Source organism: Pleurodeles waltl, chromosome 11 (assembly GCF_031143425.1).
Source record: "Pleurodeles waltl isolate 20211129_DDA chromosome 11, aPleWal1.hap1.20221129, whole genome shotgun sequence".
NCBI classification, from domain to species: Eukaryota; Metazoa; Chordata; class Amphibia; order Caudata; family Salamandridae; genus Pleurodeles; species Pleurodeles waltl.
Window position 1 is genome coordinate 931980342 of NC_090450.1, and position 27592 is coordinate 932007933.

Sequence of the window (27592 nt, forward strand, 5' to 3'; positions counted from 1 at the left end):
GTGTAAGAGTTCAGTGCCAATGCTTTACACATAGCCTCTGTGATAGGCCTGACTGCTCAGTGCCAAGCTACCAAAGGGTGAGCGCAGGTTATACAGCAAGTGTAATCACCCACCCCTGACGGAAGTGGTAGGTTCTGCCGGGCTAGGGTCTCATCTCAGCCAACCAGAACGTGCCACCCCCAACAGGCACCCTCCAATGTCATACTGGCTCTGCACCAAAACTACTATATGACAAGATCAAAATCAAATAAGCATAAAAACACAAAACAAGCATCTCTGCAAATTGCATATTCATCCCAAAGGGGCTGGTGGCACCACTGACAGATAATGGATGTTTATTGTTACCCGCTCAGTGGCAGTCATTTTATTAACCTTAGAAGGATGAAAGGCTGAATGGGCCCAGTAGGATTTGAACCTGTGCAGGTCGGGTGAGCAAAGGATGCATTAATCTCTTGAACCACCACACCTGGCTCATTGTGATAATGTTTTAAATATATCTGTACCTAAAATATATATTGAATAATACTCTTTAAAAAACAACAACATCAAGTGGCGCTCTATTGAGTTCACTATGCATTACCTTGGCCGCCCTTTAGGTCTTGTAGCCATCTTTGTTTGATGAGTCCCTGAAGTACTGGAAGCTGCAGGGTTGTTTCTAGTCCAGAGGTCTTCAAACTGGGGGGTGGGCCCCCCTAGGGGGGCCTCAAGTGATCCCAAGGGGGGCGCCAGGCTCTGGCCAAAAGAAACATTTTACAGATAACAGGGCTTTGTTTTAAGCAGAAGCATGTTATTGTATTGTTAAAACTGTAACAGTACTTAACTGCAATGTTTAAATAGGTCTAGACATATTTAAACATTGCAGTCTTTATAAAATAATTGTGAAGAATTCTGAGGGGGGGCCCAAGGATTTGTATTTATCAACTGGCGGGGGCGCGTCATTAAAAAGTTTGGAGACCTCTGTAATCTAGTCAAAGAGAGTAAAGAAAGGACATTCATCACTAGAACACTGCGCATTTGAATAACAAACATCACCCCCCACCCACCTGTTGGAAGATGGCGGCGGGAGTGCAGAAAAGGTACCTCACCCAGGGCAACGCCAAAGCTTGCACCAGCCCTGCACTCACGTGCGCTAATTGCGGGTGCAGTTGTAGGTCGCGTTGTCAGCAGCCACTCAGCGCAATTACCTGCAAGGAATGCCGAGGTGAATGCCGCCCTGCAGGAAGTGGTGGGAGGAATTCGTGTGGCCTTCTTGCACAATCGCTTGTGTGTTAAGTGTTTGCAGGAACAAGAGAATAGCCAGGCGCTGTATTCCAGTGCGACCATTTGTGGTGATAAAGGAAACACTCAAAACCAGGGCGAGAAGGTACCACCTAGTACAGTGACGTCATGCCAGCTCAGTTGCAGGAAGCGCACCGCATAAATACGTACAACACACCAAATACTTTTTCAAGAATGGGAACGAGTAACAACATGGACGTCATTTAGGGGGTCACCAGAGGTCGTAGCCGCGACCACCCCTTTGGTCAGGGGTGGCAAAGTCAGTGCCAGGAATACAAGGGCAGCTCGTCCTTATGGATGTCGTTTACAACTCTGCTTTCCTTGTTGTCTATCAACTTTTTATTACAGTAATAGTGAATAATATTTCATTATTATTACTGTAATAAAAATGGACTACAATTAGCTGAAATATGTCTCTCGCTAGCAGTTAAGGTAAGTAAAAAATGCTTTAAATATGAGTTGAGTGCGTGCTTGCGGATGAGAGTGTGTTGAAGTGACTATGTGTACGTGTGTATGATAAGCATGCATGCTTGTGTGAATGAAAGATACGGTTCAATTGTATATGATGTCACTTCCGCTACCCCTGGGATTTTGGTGGGTGATGAATAAGAAACTTTTTATATGTGCCACAGAGCTGTCAACTAACCCCATGTCATGAGCAGCGCTTGTTTCCAGTGCTGACTTTTCAGACAGAGATTTGCATGCTGGGACGTGTAGGCACGCCTGACATTTCACGGTAACGTGAAACCACAAGAATTCAAAGTGCTGGCTAAAAGCCCTGGCTGGATAATGTGCCCCTGATGGCACGGGATCCAGTGGTAACCTCTGCACTGCAGTGTTTTGCACATTGGCTAATGGCTAAATCCTTCATGTCTTTTACATTAGAGTTGAAATATTACTTTTGCAACCTCAAAATACTTTTAGAAAAAAATGTATTTAGTTCTGTTTTTATCCCTGTATTATGTTTGTCATTGTCCTCAGCTTCCAATGCAGTTTTAAAGAAAATGTAATTTGTTACGCAACAATATTAATACGTGTGTAGTCTTATTTTTTGTATTTAATTCTAGGAAATCGTTATAGTGTTTTATTGTCATTCTTTTATCTAACGCACATGTAGCGATTTAATTTACCCCACAAATCTCCTGCTCTCTTTTTGATATACACATTTGTAAGTGTTTTTGCAAGCTACATTTCTTGTTGCCCCGTGCCAGTGTTTAATGTTCATGTAGGGTTTATTGGGAGGCACATGCCTTCTGCGCCCTGCTTGGATCGGGCTGCAGCGCGTGCCACGTGACACGGAGTACACGCATGCCTCTCTCTCTAGGAGCCAGGGAATGCAGAAAAGCAGGCAGTGCCTTCAGTGCGGTTCATAGTCAGAGGGCGAGGGTGGAGGGAGCTCAGAGCTGCAACAGTCCCGGGGCCGGAACGGACCTCCTTACAAGCGGTGAGTGCTGGTTCTGCTGCTCTGCTGAGCTTTAAAGCGATTCTTCCGACGCGGTCTCCTCTCTTGCACTTGCAGCACTTTAAATAGGCAGGTACGCCAGCCTTCAGGAGTCTGCTCTGCTGAGTGGAATACAGCACTTTAAATGTCACAGTACTGGCACTTCGCACCAGGGCTGATGGGCTTTTAAAGGGCAAGCACAGTAAATGTATAGCCTGCTGTCGCTTCGGTGGGCCAGGCAGTGCCTGCACTTGTGAGCAGGGGATGCTGTACTTACCACAGGGCAGTACTGTGCTGTACGTTGAATGGGTCGCTACCGGCTGGCTAACACTTCTCAGAAAGTCTTTCAGTGCCATAACAATACCGTTTCCCAGTAAAGCTGCTGATATTTTAATGTGCCAGTACCTGCACTTTTCAACAGGGCTGCTCTCGTTTTAATGGGGCAGTGCCGGCACTCCGCAGCAGGGTCCCTACACTTTTCATTGAACAGTATTTGCACTTTTTAACAGGAAGTCCTACTACAATGTCTGCACCCTTCAGCAGAACTGCTATACGTTAATGTTATAGATGTTGATATTCTGAGCGGTTCAGAACTTTTAAGTTCGCAGGGCCGGCACTTTTAAGTGGGCACTGCCAGCCTTAGTCAGGATAACTGATTTAATTAGAGAATAGTGGCACTTTAATTTCACGTTCATAACAGCACCCATGTGCTGCCCATCGCAGACCACATGCTGACCTACCTTCCACTTGATCAGTAAGAGTTTTTACTAACCAGCGGTATACTCCTTGTTGCATCGATCCTAGAAAGCCGATAGGCCGAGCCAGCCCTGCTGCAAAGTTAACTTGTAAGTAATGTTACACACAGATCTTTGCAGCTTAACCCACCGACCCATCTAACCAGCAGGCTTTGGGACAGGAGCCCAGAAGACACCGTAGGAGAAACTTCTCTAAAGCTCCAAAAGAAATGTCCTTCCTGAGTTTTCTGTAGAAATTTTAATGCTTCATGGAGATTATCGGTAACGTTTTACAGCTTTGACAAACAAAACACAGATTTTCTGGACACTGCAAGGAAACCTAATCTCTGGTGCCCGGCTGCTGCAGTAAATGGTGCACGCAGTTAATTGGGGTAAGGAAAGGAGTGGCTGGTTTGTGCGAAATTTGAGCTGAGCAGCCCCCTTTGCAAATAATCACAGAACACAAATACTAAAAATCTCTGCCATCCCTTCCCCCGCAGTTTAATTTATGAGCTCAGCGCCAAGCTGCCTCCTCGGTCGTGAATAATGCGCTCTATAAATGATACGATCATTGTTATTAATAATAAAACCTTTTGCGAAGCTCTTGCTGGTGCAGTTTGGTAAATAAACAGAGTCACGTGCTCACAGGTGCAGCACAGCGACACTGACCTGGTTTTAATAGCACGTGGGGGGATCTGTCAATAACACCATATTCCCAGACCGAAGAGCAAATATTTGCCTGGCTAGCCCGCTTTACTGCCCTTCTACCTTCATGAATGTGCCTTTTATATTCTTGAAGAGGCCATCCAGCTCGGTTTAACCAACCCCGCACCCTCAAGAAGCTCTAACAATGAGCATCCTGGTGTGCCCCTCTGTTACACCACGTCTGGCTGGGTTTTGAGACTTGTGGTAGCATCAGTCACTAGAGGCCCCTCTAAAATGTCAAAAAAATGACATAAAATTAATGAAGGTGCAACAAACCCTGCAAGGAAAGGTTCACTATTATCACATTTTCACACCTGTGGAGCGGATGAGTTGGAGTGGGAGAGGGCTTTTCAAGCCTAAGGGCAGCACGAGATGCAGTAATTTTTGGGAGGAAGAGTGCTTCTTGAATTAAAAGGTTTTTGAGAATTAATGGGGGAGTCTCTTAGGGAAGACTGGAAACAGTAATGAAAGAATGGGAAGCATCTGAGCAGGGGTGGTGAGACAAAGCTGTTTCGACTGAAATAGAAGTTAATGATTGATAGATAGATAGATAGATAGATAGATAGATAGATAGATAGATAGATAGATAGATAGATAGATAGATAGATAGATCGATCGATCGATCACAGGAAAACAACAGCCAGCCAGGGCAAAAATCTGGATCCCAAAGGATACAAAGAGTCATAAAGAAATTAAGGCCCATATTTATACTTTTTTTAGCACCGCATTTGCGTCATTTTGTGACGCAAAAGTGGCGCAAACTTACAAAATACCATTATATTTTGTAAGTTTGCACCGCTTTCGCGTCAAAAAATGACGCAACTGCGGCGCTAAAAAAGTATAAATACGGGCCTAAATATCCATGAAAGAAGTGAGTCAAACTGATGGACTCACCAAAGAACAAACATATATTTACACCACAATGTTTCGACTTGTGCCTTCCTCAGGTAGTGCACAGTTGTTTGCTCAGTGGGTGCACAGCTGGCACTGCTGGATTTTCAAAAAGCATCATGATTGAAGGTTCCATTTGGAATGTGGAATCAATGCAGTCCTGAGACCTCTTGTGAAATGATCTGATATACAAAATATTATGACAGTTTGTTGTGTCTTGTGCGTTACGTCTGTACATGGTTGTCTAACGTCATGTTGTCTTCCTCTAGGTTTCCCCGGCTCTTCAACGTGTTCCCTCTCACGCTGCACATTGGGCTCTGAGTTTGTGCCAGGGTGCAGAGCTGGCCACGCCGGTTGGAGGTGCCCTTTCCCTGGATTTGGTTGGGGGTTTCCCAGACATGGTCGGTCACCTGAACCTCCAGGGGATGGGAGACGGCCTTAAGGACAAGAACCGGGAAGGCTTGTTGGATAGTCCAGACTCCGGCCTTCCTCCCAGCCCCAGCCCACCTTTCTACTCCATGTCGCCCGGGGTCGTGGAAGGCAAGTCTGTGGGCAGCGTCACGTCCTTCATCGACCACCCAGGACACGGCTGCAGACAAGACACCAAAGGAGGCAAAGTGGTAAGGCCTGTCTAGCATCCTCCCAAAAGATGTCCTGTTTGATTCACTTCCACCCCTTGGCCATTACCTCCATGACAGAGCAATGTATGCATCTATGTATGTGACATATAGCACAAACCTAGCTACAAAGCAGAGCCGTGATTGGTTGTATCGTGATGGTGGAAGCAAGGATGCAGCAGATGGCGAACACCCTGGTAGAGGTTCAATGACTGTGGTGAATTGCCACCTGCAGAGCCAGAAAGACTGAGTTCTAATCCCCACTTATCCACACTTTTTCAGATATGGGCGAGTCGTGGTCGCATGGGCCTCCGGGGTGCTGTGGCATATGTTAAGTGTTGTCGTGTTTGATATTTGTGGTGCTAAATCAGCTTGGAAGGCTTACACTCCCGCTAGATTTCAACAACATCTACTAAGTAGGTGTGTGCACAGTTGCAATTGTTGATTTTGCAATCTTGGGAACTGCACTAAGTTTCAGAGTTTGTCACTTTCCCATATTTGCCCGAAAATTCAGATTTTCTTCATCAATTTTTGTCACTATGGGTAAACTTACAGCAACAGATTCAGACAGATTCAGCATGTATTGGTCACTGTGGTTAGAAGAACTCTTGTAAAAGCAAAGTCTGCATACATTTAACAAACTTATCAAAGTAATAAAACCGGGGGAATTTCGCTGCTGTAAAAACATCTTTGCATGAACCTACTACAGGGGGTAAGTTCTGCCACCCCACCCATGCTCTTCCTCCTCGATTGTGAAGATGATGGAGCAGGCCTCATCCAAGTGGTGTCTCTTGGCGTGACCTTGTGATTCCTGGGCAGTCTGGGTTTGTTCACAGTGGGTCTAGTATTTTATGGGTTGTGGGTGAAGCCACTGTCAGTGGCTTGGAGCTGTAGCGGTTGAGTTGAATGATTGAGGGTCTGTGGGTGTGACACTGCCTTTCCAGTTTAGTGAATTAGAGACTGTGCAGCACACACGAAAGCATCCTTCATCTGATCAGAGCTAGAAAGGGAACAGAGACACTGGCTGGTACCATTTTATATTATCACCAGTACACGCTGTACAATAGACACATTCAGAAGTTAAGGTACCATCTTTGATTGCTGTTTCTTACCTCAGTTTGTTTCCATACCTTTAAATGATGCCCTATTTATAACTTTCCATGCAGAGAAAACATGTTAAGTATTCACACATCACCTGAGTCCTTGGGGTAAGTGGATGGTGTGGTCAGACCATCCTTTGTTGTCAAAGTAAGGGTGCCGGAAATGACGTAGATTCGAGATGGCACTAGCAGTCAGAAAATAATTCCGCTATGGCCACAATAGAATACTTTAATAGGGTGCTAGAGCTGTCCAGGTGCACAAATTCTCAGAGGTTTCAACTTGCCGGGGCTCAGATACAAGCACGAACCGATGTATTCTGGGAAATCACCTCTTTCCTGTGACGTTTGAGTGCACCCTCTTGAGATAGCTAGAAACCACCATTGCCAGTAGCATTGCGTTCGACCAGTGGTTTTCAGTGTCGGTCTAATGCTTCAAGGTCCATGCCAGATTTTCAGTATATCCACATAAAATACATTTACACGCAATGAAACTAAATGGAAATCAGTTACCTAGTCATCGTCTCTCTCAAGTCGTGGCTTGGACCCTCCTCCTGGCGGGGTGCCCGGTGGTCCTGCGTGTAAACAATGTCTGCTGACTAAGACTCCTTTCTGTAGAAGTCCTGGGGGTTACTATCAGTGAAACTAGCGCCTAGATAGACCATATTAGAAATATACGCCACCCGCGCCTGACACTTCCCTCTTTGCAATCGTACAGAGAGCAGCTATTGTCCATGGGGCCGGGTCTGTGCGCAGCTTCTCATTCAGGCCTCGGGATGTGGCAACAATGTGGACTGGCAATGAAAGAACGGGCAGCACTGTGTGCCCTTGCACCAGACGTATTGCCACATTACTGTTCTCGTAGGGGAAGGAAATTGGGCCAGCAGGCAGGCCCGCGGTCTGGGCAGAGTCTCAGCAGGTGAGTGCCCGCCTGGAGGGGACCCAGCTCAGTGCCAGCTGCAGTCTGACATCCACGGGCCGCTGCACGGAAACCTGTGTGCATTCATTGCACGCCTGGTAGGCACATCAAAGGAGGCGTAAGTAACGAGGCATCGAGAGGGTATTTTGGAACACCGGTGTATAGCTTGCTGGAGAGAGGTCAGTGGGTGTGGTCTTGTCGTCATGTTATGTGCTTTTGTATGGCGCCTTATTATTATTTTGTAGTCTAATAGAGCTTTTGGAACCTGAGTTTAGTGCTTCTGGGATGTTGACTGCAGAACAGTAAAATCTAAGGGTTTTTTTTAGACAGGAAGGAAGGAGATGTGAACTCCGAGTTAAACTGCCTTCTAAGATTTGGGGGCGGCTGCCTTCCGGGGCGACCACAAAGAATATCAGTAGGCGCCAGATTACAACAAAAGCGCCCCTTCCTCCCCCCGTCCCGCCGCCCCGTACGGCCTTCCCCCAAAAAGTCCATGTTGCTAGGGTAGGGGGAGCATCCAAATGGCAAACTATACTTTTGCCTGGCAGTACGAAACTCCTTACAACATATGTGTCGACTGATATTGGCTTGAATGTAGAGGCTGTTGTCTAGTGCCTAGGTTGCCTCCAATAGTAAACAAGGGATAACTAATATGCCAACAGGGAATTATGGGAAATCACCTGAAATACAGAAAAACAAGGTTCACACTAGGCTCATTTTTGAAAGCAATTAACAATTCAGATGGATGCAAGAAGCACCCACAGATGTGCCACTTATCATATTTAGAACATAATAAAATAAGCATGTCCACAAGAATGTAAACAATCCATATTCAAGGGATTATTTATGTATTCCTTGATGGCAATGGGGTGTTCCGCCGAGAAGTGATCGCAGCGTGCAACAAACGTGATAGAGTGACAAGTGTGTACACGTAAAACAAAAGCCTCTCGATTTAGGATTCAAGAACAAGTACGGCCACTCGAGTTTCATTGTATTATATCCCGCAGCGTTTCGACCTCAGTGCAGATATTGAGGTCACCAGTCATCATCAGGACAGTCAGTCATCTGAATATCGCTCAACCTGTAATTTAGAGGGGACGGGTCATGAGTGAATCAAGCAGGGAATGTGGCCAGAGTTGGAATTAAATACGTGTTGAGGGCGTTTCGACCTCTACACAGATATTGAGGCCATCACCAGGAGAGTGAGTAATTGGGAGAGCACAGAACAGGTAATTTAGAAGGGGAAGTCATGAGTGAATCACCCAGGGGAGTGAATTAAGAAGTAGATAGGGCCCTCAGTGATGGACATAACTTCTGCTGTATTCACCCATGACCCGTCCCCTCAAAATTACAGGTTGAGCGCTCTCCCAGTCACTCGCTGCCTTTACAATGACCTCCATTTCTACGTAGAGGTCAAAGCGCCGATGACCATAATACAATTTGACTCACAAGGTCATACTTGTCCGCAAATCCTCCTGAGTCGAAGGACAAGTTTTTACAACACACTTGTCACTGTGTCACATTTGTTGCACAGTGTGATCACTTTGGAGCAGTTACTCCAGGGTTACAAAGGAATGGATAAACAATTTCAGTGACTGTGCCCTCGTATATGTATTGCTTACATTGTTTTGGCCATGCTTGTGTATTTTCACATTTTATAAATGCGGTAAGTAAGTTGCCTTCGGTGGCACTAGAAGGCGTGCCTGCCACTGGCGGGGGTCGTGGTTTAATGACTCAACCTCAGGGATGAGGAGCTGAGTTTTATTGGAAGGAAGAATAGGGGGTCCCCCAGTGACCGTGCACCATCACTCACAAAGGTTTTTTGTGAGAGCCAATGTAATTTACTCCTGTCTTTGGTGTGGATTACTCCTAAATGGATTATCTAAGTATTTTCTGTGAGTAGGTGCGTTCTACTCCACACTTTGGTATGACGTACACAAAAGTTACCGAGAATAAGTCATGTTTACTAATGAAAAAACAGATTTGTGAATCAAATCAGGGCCATGCAAGCCTTTCTTAGGGGAAATCGTGAGTTAACCACAGAAAGTGCTTTGTATATTAAGCCGTTTGATTCCGGAATAAATCACGTTTGTGGCAGGTGAAAGACACACCTACTCTGGTAAAAAAACAAAACTTTGTGAATAGCGCCCAAGTGGTCAAACACCCAAGCAGTTTGAGCGAGTGGCGGTGGGATGTGTCCGGTGGCGACACTGTGGGTTGCTGCACTTAAAGACCTGCATTCTATTCCCGGTGTCACCACTAATCCACATCTTGTGACCCTGGGCAGCTCTTCCTTTTGCTGTGTTTCAGATTCCTTAGGTGTCCAGTTAGGGGGGTCGATGGAACATCTTATACAGACACATTTACTTGTAATATGGTAATGTTTGCGCTCGTTGTGCTTCACTTTCTTCAGGTATAGCCTGGAATGCGTGTCATTGGCATGGGGTGCGTTCCCTGGAAGTAGGTGATGTGGGCTTGGTGGCATTAGCTGGAAGTGAGTGGCATAGGCTTGGGAGGGTGGCATTGGCTGGAAGGCGGTGGCGTAGGCTTGGAAAGGTGGCATTGAATGGGAGGCAGTGGCGTTCACTGGAAGGTGGTGCCATTGGATGGGTTAACTGGGAGGGGGTGGTATTGTCTGGAAAGGGGGGAGTTAAAGGCTGGGGGTGGCATTGAATGGGATGGGGTGACATTGGCTTGGAGAGGGTGGTGTTGGCTGGAAGCGGCTGTGGGGTTTGCTGGGGAGGGGGATAGTTATAACCTTTACTGGGACGAGTGTATTTGCATGGGGTGGTATTGGCTGGGAAAGGTGGTATTGGCAAGAAGCGGTAAGCTGTGGCTGGCACTGTCTCGAAGGGGGGGCAGTTGGCTGGGGCATCATGTCATTGGCTTGGAAAATCTGGCATTGGCTGTGTGGGGTGATATTGGGCGGGTTTGGGCTACTTGGAAGGTCGTGGTATTGTCTGTGAGAGGTGGTATTGCCTAGAAGCAGGTGGCACTGGCTGGGGTTGGCATTGCCCTGGAGGGCGAGTCTGCTGAGGGAGGGCCGCGCCTCGCTGGCTGCTGAGCGCCCAGGGACAGCGGCTGGCAGACAATGGCAGTATTTACACAGGGCCCCCCAGCACCCGCTGGAATGTGAGCCCTGACCTCCCCGGAAACCCAAGCCCTGCTTGAGGCGCCCCCGGTACTCTGTGCGTAAAGTGCACGCCGGGACTGCATACTCGTCACACAGGCATTGGCACTTTCCAGCGATTGAAGTGCAAGAGGTGAAGAGTCCATTCCCTTGCACAGTGCCTGGCAGAAGTGCTTCTGAGAAGCCTTGGTACACGTCCATTAAAGCCATTACAGGGCTGTTGAGAAGAAGTGCTGGTACCTGCAGTGCATGGTGCGGTGGCGCTTACGTACAGGTTGTGCAATCTGTACTAAGACGTGCAGTTACTGTCCCAAAACTGGACTGTAGTACTCTGTGAAGTGCCAGTACTAGTCCATTATTCTTATTGTGGCATTCAGGTCCTAATGCTGTCTCTTCATAAACATTGTAATGCTTGTGTGGAGTGTTGCTAACGTTTAATTAGTCACACTGCAGTCCTTACGTGCTGATACTCCTCTACATAGTTATTACATGGCTTGTGCGAAGGCTGCTAATGTTTTATTATTCACAATACTATCCTTAAGTGCTTGTACTCCCTGCATAAACATTGCAATGCTTGTGTGGAGTGTTGCTAATGTTTAGTCATACTGCAGTCCTTAAGTGCTGATACTGCTCTACACAGGCATTACATGGCTTGTGCGAAGTGTTGCTAATGTTTTATTAGTCATATTACAGTCCTTAACTGTTGGTATTCCCTACATAAATATAGCAATGCTTGTGCGAAGTGTTGCTAATGTTTTATTTGTCATATTACAGTCCTTAAGTGCTGGTGCTCCCTGCATAAACATTGCAATGCTTGTGCGAAGGTTGTTAATGTTTTGTTAGTCATATTATATTTCTTAAGTGCTGGTACTCCCTACATAAATATAGCAATGCTTGTGCGAAGTGCTGCCAATGTTTTATTAGTCACAGTACAGTCCATAAGTGCTGATACTTCCCTACACAAGTATTGCAATTCTTTTGCGAGGTGTTGCTAATGTTTTATTAGTCATATTACAGTCCTTAAATTCTGATACTGCCCTAAATAAGTATTGCAATGCTTGCGTGAAGTGCTGGTAACGTTTTATTAGTTATATTACAGTCCTTAAGAGCTGGCACTCCCTACATAAACATTGCAATGCTTGTGGGAAGTGCTGCTAATGTTTAATTAGTCATATTACGGTCCTTAAGTGCTGAGACTGCCCTACACAGGTATTACATGGCTTGTGCGAAGGTTGCTAATGTTTTATTAGTCACATTACAGTCCTTAAGTGCAGCTACTCCCTACATAAATATTGCAATGGTTGTGCAAAGTGTTGATAATGTTTTATTCGTCATATTACAATCCTTAAGAGCTGGTACTCCCTACATAAACATTGCAATGCTTGCGTGAAGTGCTGGTAACGTTTTATTAGTTATATTACAGTCCTTAAGTGCTGGTACTCCCTACATAAACATCGCAATGCTTGTGGGAAGTGCTGCTAATGTTGTATTTGTCGTATTACAGTCATTTAGGTGCCAGTATTAGCCTATATATGTATTATTTTCTTTAAGTTCCAGTATTGTCCTATATAAGTACTACACCTCTTAAAATCTGGTACTGTCCTGTACAAGTACTGCAGACCTTCTGTGAAGTGTTGCTAGTGGTGTACTCGTCGTATAAACAGTTAAGTGTCAGTATTACCCTATGCAAGTATTACTTTCTTTAAGTGCCAGCGTTGTCCTACACAGGTATTACAGTCCTTAAGAGCCTGTACTGTTCTGTACAAGTATTACAGTCCTTAAGAGCCGGCACTATCCTGTACAGGTATTACAGTCCCTAAGAGCCGGTACTGTCCTGTACAGGTATTATAGTCCTTAAGAGCCGGTACTGTCCTGTACAGGTATTACAGTCCTTAAGAGCCTGTACTGTTCTGTATAGGTATTACAGTCCTTAAGAGCCGGCACTGTCCTGTACAGGTATTACAGTCCCTAAGAGCCGGTACTGTCCTGTACAGGTATTACAGTCCTTAAGAGCCGGCACTGTCCTGTACAGGTATTACAATCCTTAAGAGTCGGTACTGTCCTGTACAGGTATTACAAACTTTAAGGGCCGGGACTGTCCTGTACAAGTATTGCAGTCCTTAAAACCCGTTAATGATTTGTATAAGTATTACAATCCTGAAAGCCCGGTACTGTCCTGTACAGTTATTACAGTCTTTAAGAGCCAGCACTGTCCTGTACAAGTATTACAGTCCTTAAGAGCTAGTACTGTCCTGTACAAGTATTACAGTCCTTAAGAGCCGGCACTGTCCTATAGAAGTGTTGCAGTTTTTAAGAGCTGGTACTGTCCTGTACAAGTATTACAATCCTTAAGAGCCGACACTGTCCCGTACAAGTGTTACAATCCTTAAAAGCCTTTACTGCCCTGTACACGTACTGGGGTCCTTCCAAAAAAAAGCTGCCTCTGTCTATTAGTGATATTGGTATACTTAAATGATTGTCTAGTCCAGCACGAGCTTCCAGCCCAGCGGACGGTAGAGTTGTAGCCCCCGTGCAGCCCCCCCTGGGAATACCTGTTTACCCCACGTCCCAGCATGCATCACGAGCCCGTTTATCCCAGAAGGGATGCTCGCCCGCATTCCAGCCGCTCTCCTGCCCCTCCAGAACCCGCCGTAAAGCGCGCGGCTCTTGGGTTCCTGTGCAAGCACATTCTTCGCTATAAACCTTTTATATGCCTTTCCCAGCTGCGGCTTTAACAGGACTGAATCAGATTGCAGAGCCGAGGAGGTGCAGGGGCCGCCTGGCGGTTCTCACCAGTTTCTCGACACCCTATAAATCTGGTGCATTCTGCTTCTAAACTCTGTGACGGGGTCAGCAGCGCTGGGGCAGCACTACATTTTTAGGTTTAGGGTACTAGGCAGCGCATGCGCTGTCTGTTGCAAGATGTACTGCCACCTTGCAGAGTGCTTAGAGGCCGCCATTGTTTACTGTTGGTTAGCTTTATTGTCACTGTCCTTTGCTTGCTTCTTATTCGTTAGCTTCTGTGGGCTTAACTTTCTCTTCCTGAGCTTGTTTCCCCCCCCCCCCCCCCCCCGAGCATGGACACCGTAGGTGTCCTTCACAGCTCTCTATTTTAGCGCTATTGCTTTCTCTTTGTTTAAGCACCCCGCAAGACTGCATGTGTTTTCCAGCTGGTTCCCTCGTGCGCTTCCCCCTCCGCCATGATCGTGTTGCTCTTTTCTGCCTGTGTGTTTTTTTCTCCATCCTGCCCTCCGTGATACTTCTTGCCTTTGTCTACTTCTCCCACTTGCATAGTTTCCTCACCTGTGTGTTTCTCCACTCCACATAGTGCTTTCTCATCCATTTGCTTCCCCTGCTCCACATTCTTCTCTCTGTGGGCTTTCCGCCCAGCGCCCTCTATGTTGCTTTCCCCACCTGCGCGCAAAGAGGTTTTTCCACCCGCCATTGCGTTGCTTCCACCCGCTAGTGCGTTGCTTTCCCCATGCCTGCTTCCACCCGCCATTGCGTTGCTTCCACCCGCTAGTGCGTTGCTTTCCCCATGCCTGCTTCCACTTTTCTCCTTTATGTTTACCAGTCCAACTCAGACTTTTCTTTTTTAGCCACAATGCACAGCTTTAGGGGTGCTGTCCAAGCACTAGGTCCGAAAGTCGAGAGCTATTTATTGGCTTTGCTACTTCTTGAATTTGTTGACATTTTATTTTCACCCTGCAAGTGCTGGGCAACTCCTTGAAAATGTACCTCTTACTGTGTATTTTTTATTTTGTCTTGTAATCTAACTTTCAGCAACATTTTCATGTTAGGTGTCATAGGTGATTTTGGAAAATGGGATAATTGTGTTGGAAACTTGGCCGTTTTTCAATTGTATATTTTAATGTATTGTGTATAGTTCTGTCATTAGGTTGGATCACAGAAGTTACGCACTGCCCTGAAATGCAACTAGAGCCGAGGGGAGAGACCACAGCTGAGTTTCCTCTCCTATCACTCATTGACTTTATGCTTATCTTTGGTTGTGTATCGCTCCCCGCTAGCTTTTGGCTAGGTTTGTGCTATAGAACTACCATATACATACATACAGACCCACAAACCAGGAGGATTCACTCTGGCAGTGCCCCAGGGAAGTTCTCAGGTAGCCAGCACCCACCAATAGGACACATCCGTGCTGTCTCTTTCCAGAAACCAGCACACTGCACAGTGGAGGCTGCAGCCAATCAAGGGTGGTTGGGCACTGGGGGGAGGAGGGGTATGATCGGTGGTGGGGGAGGGGGTTAAAAATACATTTAAAAATCGTACCTGCCGCTTCCGATCCTTGCTGCCTCCGTCGCTCCTCTCTTCCCGGCAGTCACTGAGGCACTGACTCCCAATCCAGATGCTGCTCTCATGCTACACCAAGCATGAGAGCAGCGCTGGGATTGGCCTGAGCGGGCTGGTTTGAGGCTCGCTCAGGCACAGGGAGCCTGTCTCATTTCTCCGACCCGGCTGTGTAACACAGCTGGGTTGGATAAATGTAAGTGCACTTGTCAGTTTGGCCGGCCTACAATGCCCGCCCAAACCGACATGCGCACTTTACGGTGCCCATCACACCTCCTCCCTATGGCCTGGCCACACCCCGCCCTAGACTTGCATGGCTCAGTCAGAGAGTGACAAATAAAATGCTAATAAAATTATTTTATTATCATTTTATTTACCACTGCCTGACTGAGAAGGGGGGCAACCCTCCTCCGCTATTACCAGCGAGCAGCCCCTGACACTGCATGTGCAAGTAGTACTGTGCTGCTATGAAAGAGAGTGCTGGTACTGTCTTTAGCAGGGAGTCAATGCAGAGCGCCTGCCTTGTCCACGTGTCCAGCATGCACTTTGTGACAGAGCATTTGCAATGAACCTCGGTGCTGTGTACGGGCAGGGGTGCTGTTTCAACCTCCTGTCTGGGAGGGAGGAACCTGCAAACCCCGTCTCTTGTTCTGTGAGTTCATTAACTTTGTAGTTCGGTTTTTGCAATATAAATCCACCTATGTAGATTCATACTTCTTAGACATTGCCAGGCACCCAAAATCTTTGTCATGCAGAAATACGAATTGTCTCTATTCACATGTGATCATGGCCACAGACACATCTATACTCTCAGGTTTCCTGAAAGTATAATGATATATATATATATATTTTTTTTTTATGAGGCTGCCTTACTTCCATCACACTCACCTTATGACCCAGTGAGCTGGGGAAAGCCCATAGATTTCCATCACCCACCTGCTTTGGATGCCTGGAACGGCTAGGGAACCAAGTGACACAATACTGTTCACAAAAACTTGTTTCACTGCCTACTGGGAACCCCGAGTAAAGCCTTGCTGAAGGTTGCCCTGCTGAGCATCCTGGATCACCTTTGGGGGCTTTCAGGGGCACCGGACACTTGTGGGGCTCGGGCCACTGATCGCAAAAAGAGAGATCGCCAAACACTGCAAATCTGCTGGAGCCCCCTCCCTGGCGAAGCGGAGACCGGACACTGTTTTGTGTGCGAAGCAGGAGAAGCGTCTATACTCCACACATGGGTGTCCTCTGAGCTATGCCAAGACATGAAGAGGGGGAATGGCCGGCCTATTACGGGATGGATTGAAAGGGTTGGGGACGATGTCGACGAACATGTACCATTTGTTTACTGTGGGATGTGCAGATGTTTCTCCTTGGTTTATTATGATATGTTCCAGAGCGTATGCCCAAGTTTTTAATCATGTGCCAAAAAAGTCAGTAAAAATGTTTGATATAAAAAGGAGGCTGCCTACAGTCAGTGGCATCTGCTGTCATGCTTTGATGTGCAGTATTTCAAGATTTGCAATGCTTGTTTATGTTTGATGATTCCAAGTACAATCAAGCAATGGCTAGCCTGTGGGTCTGGTGTTGGCCATCAGCCTTTTTGGATGTCAGTGCTTGTTTCGTTTTTTCATGGTTTTTGCAAAACTTTATTGGTGAGAAGCCTATGGACCCTCATTCATCTAAAAAAACATTGTCTAAGAGCAAAATTATTTTTTGTTTGATCTCAAAGACACACATTGTCATAGCACTCCCTGACACTTAAGGGAATCACTTGGTGTGCGGATGTGCTCCTTGTGAAAGGGCAGAATGCTGCTACTGAAAGTGAAGTTAGTCAGTGGCTAAAATGGGCTGGCCCATTGCCAAATGCTGTATGCTGCGATGGGTGGAAGATACATATGATTGACACAGTAGCAGCCCAGTGGATGAAGAGGTTTGGAAGTGCCAATAAGTATAATATACATAAAATGAATTGTTAGTAAAATCAAAAAGTCTTCGCTAAATCCAGAAATTATTTTTCACTTATTATTAAAAGCACAGCAGTCCTGTAAACTAGTGGTGGCATTATGCAGTTAAATATATACCAACTATGAGATCCTGTGCATTACTAGTAGGACACCTCAGCTGAGAAGTACTGGTACTGTGCTTCAGTAGCATCACAGCTCTGCTGAGAACTGGTACTGTGCTTTACTAGTATCACAGCTCAGCTGAGAAGTACTGGTACTCTGCATTACTAGTATGACAGCTCAGCTGAGAAGTACTGATACTGTGCATTACTAGTAAGACAGCTGTGCTGAGAAGTACTGGTACTGTGCTTTACTACTATGACAGTTCTGCTGAGAACTGATACTGTGGTTTACTAGTATGACAGCTCAGCTGAGAAGTACTGGTACTGTGCATTACTAGTATGACATCTCAGCTGACAAGTACTGGTACTCTGCATTACTAGTTAGACAGCTGTGCTGAGAAGAACTGGTACTGAGTTTTACTAGTATGACAACACTGCTGAGACATACTGGTACTGTGCATTACAAGTATGAACACTCTGCTGAGAAGTACTGGTACTGTGCACTTGCAGGACAGCTCAGCTGAGGAGACCTGGTGCTGTGCATTACTAGTATGAACACTGCTGAGAAGTACTGGTACTGTGCACTAGCGGGACAGCTCAGCTGAGGAGACCTGGTGCTGTGCATTACTAGTATGAACACTCTGATGAGAAGTACTGGTACGGTACACTAATAGGACAGCTCAGCTGAGGAGAGCTGGTACTGTGCTTTATTAGTATGACAGCTCAGCTGAGAGGTACTGGTACTGTGCATTACTAGTCAGACAGCACTGCTGAGAAGAACGGGTACTGTGCTTTAGTAGCATGACAGCTCAGCTAAGAAGTACTGGTACTGTGTATTACTAGTAAGACAGCTGTGCTGAGAAGAAATGGTACTGGGTTTTACTAGTATGACAACTCTGCTGGTACTGTGCATTACTAGTATGAACACTCTGCTGAGAAGTACTGGTACTGTGCACTAGCAGGACAGCTCAGCTGAGGAGAACTGGTACTGTGCATTACTAGTATAAACACTGCTGAGAAGTACTGGTACTGTGCACTAATAGGACAGCTCAGCTGAGGAGAACTGGTACTGTGCTTTACTAGTATGACAGCTCTGTGCATCACTGCCGAGACAGCTCTGATGTGAAGTACTAGTTCAATGCATCACTAGTATGCCATCTCTAGTGAGAAGTACTGGTTCTATGCATTAATAGTATGACAGCACTCCTGGGAAGTACTGGAAAGATGAATTACTAATATGCCAGCTCTGCTGAGAAGCATTGGTTCTGTGCATTACTGGTGTGGCTACATTCATCAGTGCCTAGCTGTGTCACGCTAAATAGACAGCAGCACTATGTGGGAGACTACTTCCTGTCGATCACTAGTGTTGCAGTCCTGGTGGAAAGTGCTACTAATGTAAAAACAAGCATTTGCAGTGCAACGGGTCTCGCATTACGTTGAGTTAGAGCTATTAGCGCTGTAAACTCCTAACCAGACTTTTCTTTCCACATTAAATGGAGAAAAAAAGAGAAGCGCAATCGCGCTGTGTAAAACATAGCACGATCGCGCTGCGAAATAAAGAGAAAAAGTAGTCCAGAAATCATACGGAAAACATGGAGCCTTGTATGTTTCCAGTAGTTGGTTGTTGCGCTCGAGGAGGGCTAAACACCGGAAACGGCATGATGTATGCATGCCTTACACTAATGAATGCAAGCAGATTTGAAAAGGCAAGTCCACAAAAGGGACTGACGTGACATGGGTGTGGTTAGAAGCCCAAAGAGAGATTACATCAGGGGACTGAGCGCTTTTCACTCGCCCCTAATGAAAGTACGAACCCAAGTTGCAACTAGGGGAGTGCTAAGGTTCTCTGGCTTAGATACCAATTATTAGGCTACCCCTGGCTCACGAATTTTCCCATTTTTCTTATTGCTACATCAGCCAGAGGGAAATGTCTCTATTGTTGAGTGAAACTAAATGTGTGCCTTAACCATAACTTACATAGAACTGGATGGACATAGCTTTCAAAACCTTTATATGAAGCGCATTCCACTCGTGCGTTGGTCTGCTGTCTGACAGGCCGCGTACAGTCATGAGGGTAAGCGACAAGGTCATTTATACTTGTGAACAGTTGGTGAAAATGGGGATCTCACGACAGAATCGTTGTGAACAACAGATTTGTAACGTTGAGCCCGTCCTCATACTGGAGGGACTTCATCCACCCTTGGTTGACATGTCACTACTACTGCAGGGGGGACCCAATGATCCTAAGATGGCTTAAAGACTGTTTTAAGCAAAAGAAAGGCCTTGTAAAACAGTTCCACGTTTCCTAGCTTGAGACAGCCTTTGGACTGTCCCTCATGCTTCAAAACATTCTTAAATCTGTCTTTGTTGCTTAGGACAGTCTGAAGGATGCTTTAAAGCAGGGCCACATTTCATAAATAAGATCTCTCTTCCCTAACTGATGAGAGTCTCTTGACTCGCCTTCCTGGTTTTAGCCAGTCTTAAACTGTCTTTTCTGGCTTAATGGCCTGTTACTACGGCTTCAAGACAAGGAGGAACGATTGAAAAGCAGAGTAAACTCTCCTAGTTTAAAACAATCTTTAGGCCCTAACACAGGGAAACGTTCAGTAAAGTAGGCCTTAGGGTCAAGGCATGTTACCAATTGCAAAAGGACTTCAGGGTATAACAGTGCGCATTGCCAAGAAGGCTCAAAAAGATCTCCCATGATTAACGCCTTATTTATAGCTAGGTGACGTAGGAGCACCGCCCCCAAACTCGCCCCCCCCCCACTTCATAGACGTCATCGATCACCAAAATGGCAGGAGTAGCGGAAGTGACATCACTTCCGTTACGCTTTGCCCTTCACCACACTCACGTACACATGCTTAGACATACACACGTTCACAGTTACACACACTCTCATATAAACACACACTCACTGGCAAGAACGCACACGATATATCATTAAAAGCAGTTTTTACATACCTCCGTTGTTAGGGAAGGTCATATTCCAGCTAATTGTATCCCATTTGTATTACACTAAAAGTGAATAATATCGTATTTTTCACTATTATTGTAAAAGAAAATTGACAGAAAACATAGAGAGTGGAGCCCCAACCGAGAGCGGCCACTGTGTTCTGGCACGGATTTTGCCACTTCTAAGTCCAGGGGTCGCAAGGGCAGTGCCAGGGGCAACAGCGGGCAAGCCAGGGTTGCGGGGCGACCCCTAAATGATGCACATGCCACACTCTTTTTAGGGTCGAGCCTGCGTTGCATGCGCTCGCGCATGCGTATCGCAGCGAGACTCTTTAGTGTTCAGAAAAGGGCTCGGAGCCCTGTCAACGTCACGTCAGTGTTTTTTATTGTTTCTTGGGCTTGCCTAATAAAATCTGCTTGCTTTCATTAGTCGAAGGCACACATATGTCATGTCTTTTCCGGTGGCTAGCCCTCCTCGAGCGCAGCGACCAAGTACAGAAAACATGCGAGGCTCGCTGTTTTCCATCGGGCTTGTGGACTCCTTTTTCTCTAATTTACGAGCACGATCTCGCTTGGCAGAAGTCGAGCGCTTTACATAGTTAATTGCACTTTTTCGGGTTACGTATATAAATGCACTTTTGCCCGATAGGTGAAAAGTCGGGTTAGGAGTTTACAACGCTATCGGCTCTAACATGAGCAAACGCGAGACCCGTTGCATTGCAAATGCCTGTTACAGTCTGCCACAACAGACTCCGCTGGTAAACCTCTGACATAGAGGCCGGTCTGCCTAATGAGGTGTGTTTAGGGTCGCAGATGTTTCATGCCCTTTACCCTCCATGTCAGGCGTGACAGACTAAAAGTCGGGGAAAATGCAGGGACAGGGAGATAACTTCCTGCACATTGGGAACATTTGTATTTTGTTTAGAGAAAACAAACTCCCTTCCTCTAAATAAGGAAGAAATGTACCCATTGGCCCCTTTAAACATGGTGCTTGCTCGGCGAAGCTGCAGCCCTGTGCAGGGAGACATCACTGTGGTGGCTGCCTTCACGGAAAGCCCTGTCAGGCTGGAGGGGATCTCAAAATAAGGCAGACGACCCACCACCAGGGGGCAAAGGTCATGGCCTCTGACCTTCTGGCAACAGCCTGCCATGGTGTAAACAAGGCTTTTAGTAATACTCAGGGCCCCTGGAATTATGTGGCAGAGGAGAATCAATTTAATATGGCTTTTAGTAATACTCCGGACCCCTGGAAATATGCGGCAGTAGAGCATCAAATTATGCAGCAGGGTTGACTAAATTATGCAGCAAGAAAAAAAGCAAATTATGCGGCATAATGCAGCACATTTTTTGACACTACATTATTTTGTAATTTTTACACTTCGAAATACTGTCTGGACAAAGATTTCACATCATTAGTACCAGTTTAAAACGAAATACTGGTAAAAGCAACAGGAAGATGACCAGTAAACCTTTGCAAAGGGTCTTCCTCTGCGCAGGAACCCACCTCGCTGCCTTTTTAGTAGCCTTTGATCCTTTTGAGCCAGAAACAATTTTTTTTGTTAAAAGCTGCAGATTTTGCAGCAGATAATGTACTGTTTGGCAAACGCAATATTTTGTGAAAAAGGCACAGCCGAGGAATCGCATAATTCCAGTGGCCCTGGTCATACTCATCAGGCATTATAACACATAGAAGCAAGGAGAGCGCCTTCTGTGATTTGTTTGACTTTGCTGACTGTCCTCTGGGAGCAAATCTGCACGTGGTAATTATACTGCAGTTTCTTTCGCAGGAGGAATGTGACTGCTGTTTCCCCAAAAAGTGAATAATTAACTCGCTCTGGCCTTGCACACATTTTTACAGGCTGTCACCCTGGTGATGCGGGGGCGCCTGTGGTCACGTGCAGTTCACCTGCACCTCGACGCAATGGCTGCACTTAATGTACAGATTAGTGGCGAAAACTGTGTTTAAGTGACTGTGATTAGTTTAAAAAGAAATCAGCAATACCAAATGAAACACTTGTGTGGCCTGCTTGTAACTTGAAATCTCTCGACGATGTGGTGTGCAATTTCTTACCAGTACTGACATTTTACACAGAGTGGTATATCCCAATATCTCATGGTGTCACAATCGTGTGTGTTTTTCTGCATTTTTGTAAACTCGGTACACCATTTGCTCTGCCTCTAGGCCAGTGGTCTCCAAACGTTTTAATGCCACCCCCCCAGTTGAAAAAAAAAATGATTGGTCCCCCTCAGAATTTTTAACAAATATTTTATAAAGGTAGCAATGTTTAAATATGTCTAGACATATTTAAACATTGTAGTTGGGTACTGTAACCTTTTTAAAAATGCAATAACATGTTTCTGCTTAAAACAAAACATCTGTTTAATGCTTTTTGGCTGGAGCCTGTCGCCCCCCCTCCCCCCGCCCCCCGGGGTCACTTGAGGCCCCCCTAGGGGTTCTCGTCCCCCAGTTAGAATACTCCTGCTCTAAGCAGTGTCAGTACTGAAAATAGGCCCTGGCAAGAAATTAAAAGAGGTCTCCATTAGCGAATCAGATAACAGAAATTGTAGGCCACATATCAGGTGAATTTTAAAACAAGGTCTATATGGTCTTTCATGGTATGGGAGACATAGGTGAATTTTAAACTTGTAAAAACAAGGTCTATAAGGTTCTTTCATGGTATGGGAGACTGCATGCATTTGTGCTTGCTGCAGACAATGCTTGTGATAATGTCAGATAAACAGTGCTTAATTTGTGCTTGTTCTTTCCGGTGCTGAGCACCTGCACTTATTTTTGAGGGCCGGGCCTTATTCTTCTGCCTCAAGCATTTGTTGCGAGCAAAAGACAGATATGGGAAAGACGAATGAAGGGAAAAACGAAAAAGTGTCACAAAGGGAGAAAGTAGAAAGCTGCAAGAATGAGCTGAAGGGGCAGGGAGTGGCTTTAAATGGATTGAAGAGGTTCGAGATGTCGTTTAAGAGGAGGGCTTAAAGCACCAGCACCTTTTTATTTACAAATTACGCACTGCAGATAAATCAACACTAACATCTCCCACCAGACCATAAAACTGGCCCACAAGCAGCCAAAAAAACTGCCCATACACTAATCTGTCAGACCAGCCATTCTGGCACTGCCAGATTGCCTGTAGACCAGTCCAGCCCTGCCTCTAAGCACTGATGGCTGTCAACAGTTGCGTGCCTTTGGGCTGTGCTCGCGTCTACGACCCTTTTTCTGCCACCCTGGTGTCCTCGACCTCAGTGACTGTTACATCAGGGTTTGGCATCTTTGTGCCTAATTCCCAATGTCTTTCCCAGGGTCTACACCATATTCTTGACACTGGTCTCTAGAAGTGAATTTCAGCAGCGGAGAGCAGACATCGGGAAACAAACAGATTTGGTGGGGCCCATCTACAAAGGCTATACAAAATTAGATTTAAACATTTTTACCAAACACTATTTTGCAATGAAAGGTAGTTTGACAAATTAATGTGACATGCAATGTACTCTGTCTGATTTTTTCTGTGTAGTTTCCTGGCACATTCACCAACTGTGGCTGTGGGGCACAAAGGGGGACCAGGATAAATGGTGCTGAGATGCAGGCCCTAAGTGGCCCCTTCTAGAGATGCCACTGCAGGGATAGTATGTCTGTGTCCCAGTGTCAGTGCTCCAGTGTTACTACATAACTAATTCTGACTCAGTAACTACTTAATTTTCTGCTTTTTTATGTGTGTATAATTTGTTTATAAAATATTGGGTAAGACTGTATAAGGAGTCTTGCGTATGAAGAGAGCTGAGACTGTGTCACATCAGAAAAGTAAACGTAACCATTGTACTGTTCTCTTCTATGTCCCCTAGAGGCATTTTACACAGAAAGCAATTTATTGTTACTTTTTTCCCCGCAAGCATTGGCAAAACCATTGGTGAAAACTTGTGTTCTTTCCATTTGACGATTCCCATTTTATATGTTTTGAGGCAGTTCACAAAGCTGTGTAAGAGCATCTAAAAGCATACTACAGGAGCTCTACTTCACATACTCACAAATGCCTTTGTGACTCTACCCTCATGTATTCTGTGCTTTAAAGTGTACACAAAATGTAAGGCAGAAACAAAAAATGTTCTGTCAAGTACTGTCCCAGTTTCATGATCCCACCAACCCCTGCTACCATCACAACCTGGTTTCTGTAATTCAGTCGCAAATATTCTGGAGAGAGCTAGCGCAGAGAACCTCTGGTGAGGCCACCTTGGGTAGGCCATGGTAGGCTTTGTGGTCCAATCAGAGATGCATGAAGTCGGTGCGATATTTAGTCATCACCCAGTCACTGGCGTAATGGAACTTGAGGGGACGCCCCCTGCAAAGTAGCTGGACCCCACAACCCCACCCGGACTCAGTCAGGGGGCCTGACGCCCGTGCACAGTGTTCTGTGCTAGGGGGGGGGCCTGGAGCTCGGCCCCACCTGCACCGTGGGGGCTGCAGGGGACTTTGTTACACCACTGCAGCCAGAGCGTGGTCTTCCTAGCTTGTAGGCAGAGCATCTGAGGCCACAGTCGAGGTGGGGTGCCTGGTTGTTGTTTAATTAAGGTACACCTGCTGCAAGGGCTGGTGCAGTCCTGGGTGTAGGAGTCAGAGCTCCTGCAGATGGACTCATTGATGGCAGGAGGTGGCTTTGTTAGTAGGCAAGGACATAAGGTAGAATCATCTCTCTATACCTGGTACCACTGGGTCAGATTAGATTGCTCTTTGACTTTTATCTATGACTCAGGGTCACAAGATAGAAACAGAAGCTCCTAAATGATGCAGGAAAGAAGCTATCATAACACAGCTGTGGGGAGGAGGTGAAGTGGTGCCAAAGGGGCCAGAACCATAACTGAGAGAAAGAGAAAAGCATGATGAAAATGGCAAAGAAAATAAGTGACAGGCTAATGGATTGAGAGAGCATGAAACAAGAAAAGAAAAAAGGCGAACAAAGAACGAAAGATGGAGAGAAAGGAAGCACGGTGGAAAGAAAGGAAGGACACGAAACATGGGAAGAAGACCAGAAAGATGGAAGGAGAAGGAAAGAAAAACAAAGACGAAAGAAAGAGAAAGGAATAGCAAACCAAGGAAAGAAAGACATAAAGAAGGAAGGATCACAGAATGGCAGTTAAATGTAAAGGGAAAGAATACAGGAACATGTAATGGAATAATAAATAAAAAAAATAGATATGAAAGAAGGAATCAGAGATGGAAGGAAAAAGGAAGAAAGGATGATGAGAGGGAGGAAATAATAGAAAAGAAGTGAATGACTAAAAAGAAACAAGAATGGAAAGAAGGCGAAAGGGCAGGGGATGAAAACAAGAACAAGCATTGGCAAAGCTAATAGGTCCTGCATTTGTGCCCTCTTGGCTTTGCCAATAGTTATTAACCAGGCTACATAGCATTCCTGTCCATGGAGGAACACAGAGAGGGGAGAAGTACATGGCGGAGACAGCTGGAAAACACATGCACTCTCGTAGAGTGCTTAAACAAGAAGAAAAGTGTAGCGCCAGATAAACTGAGCAGTGGGAGGACGCAGTGGTGCATCCATGCTCCAGGAAAAGTACAAACACAAGAAGAGGAAGGAAAGCCCACAGAAGCTGATAAACAAACAGTAAGCAAATGAGAGTGACAACGAAGCCAACCTATGGTAAGCAACGAGCGGCCTCTGAGCTCATTACAAGGGGACAACTGTCGCACAAGATACAGCACATGTGCTATCTTAGGCAAAACCTAAAAATCTCTGAGCATCTCCAGTGCACTGGCTGCCCCACCCCCCCTTACATTCAAAGGGAAGAACTGTGGACTGGCATAAGAGAGACATCACAAAACCGGAACCAATCATCCTCAAAGTGAGTGAGAAATGGGTTTTCAAGAATACTAACTTCTATTTTACACAGACCTGTTTTGTAGTTAACCAATAGTGTTTTTATGTGGAGTTACCTGACATCTTGATGCCACCGGGACATTGTGTTTCCAATCCTGAGTAATCTGGTAAACGAACTAGGGTTGGAACCTCAATCGTTAGGCTACCATTTTCTGGTTCTGGTCTTTCATCACACAATGTCATGCATTCTGGGAGTTGTAGTCTCCGCTTGCTTCTGTTGAATTATCTGTGATAGAAAAGACAAGAATTGTGAACAATGGCACACTTTCGTAAATATACATTTTACCGCCAGGTGGTAATTTCAGGGTGGAGAACGATTACATATAAAAATACTACTCACCTGTATGGAGGCTAAAAAGGGCATAATTTGTCATTGTAATGTTTGACACAGCAAACACTGTATACCGATGGTAATGTGCGTTTATTGCTATTGCCTTGATGCTATCTAGAATAAAATCCTGCAATTTGAAGTCGCAGGCAGGGGCTTGGTGGTGTGTAGGTTAGCAAGTGAAACCTGGATTTTGAACTGCAGAAGTCGGGATGCTTGTGAAGCCAGGATCGGGGTGGCAAATAGAGTTTTTGGAATTCTTGTAATATTTGCAGTGCAGTATGAATACTGGCCAGCAAAAGAGGAGCTTTCGTTCTGTAGGCACATGTCAGGGCTGTAAGATGCTTATGCGGCATAGCTTCCAGTGCACACAATGACCTCTTGTTCTGCGCCTCAGTGTAGCCTGAAGCTGCCCAGTGCTGGAGCCCACTGGGAGGAAGAGGTCCTGGTACCCTAAACATCCCTGGATAGGTCATTAGACATTGACAAAGGTCACTGCCACTGAACGTGCCACATAATATCCTTCAGTCACAGAATATGGCCTTAATTACGAGCTATTACGATCTGGAAAATAGCAATACCACGGGGTACGTTATTTATTAGGTGAAATAGATAACACCTATCACAAGTTCATTTGGAATACCAGTGGACTTTGGTGCTTATCTCTCCAAAATCCACATGGCATGATAAATACCATGGGCGAGGCTTAAGAAGGCCTAGCACCTCCTTGGATCGCCATTAGTGTCATTTGTTTGATGCTAGTGTGGCTCAAAGAGGCAGGTCTCGCTGCGCTATATTTACAAAGTGTTGCAATGCATGCATTGCACCACTTTGGAACCTCTTGCGCCACATTATGCCTGCATCAGGCATAATGAATGCAAGGAGGGCGTTCCAGCGTTAGAAGGAGCAAAAATGGCGCAGTGAAATCTACAAGATTTCACTGTAACCATTTTTGACATCATTTTTAATGCCTGTTCAAGGGCAAGTGTTAACATGACCACCCATTGTAATCAATGGGCCTCCTTGCACTTTGCTACACGAGCGTCAACATTTTTGAGGCGTCTGTAGCAAAGCTCCACAATAGTGTCAGAAATTCTGTCGCTATTGTTCGAACTACCGCTATAGTGAGCCGTTTGTTAAATACGGTGCAACCATGATGTTGTTAGGTGCCGTCGGGGGTGCTGAAAAGTGGCGCATCAATGCTGATGCAGCACTTTTTCATAAATCTGG

The 27592-nt window shown here is 45.8% G+C and overlaps 1 protein-coding gene across 1 annotated transcript in view; it reads left to right on the forward strand.

Moving 5' to 3' along the window:
• Positions 1-2621: 2621 nt before the first annotated feature.
• Positions 2622-27592, forward strand: part of RFLNA (refilin A) — a 71694-nt gene continuing 46723 nt past the window's right edge. Inside the window, exons 1-2 of the mRNA XM_069215019.1 lie at positions 2622-2722; positions 5319-5669. Of these exons, the coding sequence (XP_069071120.1) occupies positions 5448-5669 (222 nt within the window). The 5' untranslated portion in view covers positions 2622-2722; positions 5319-5447. The remainder of the gene's footprint in view (positions 2723-5318; positions 5670-27592) is intronic.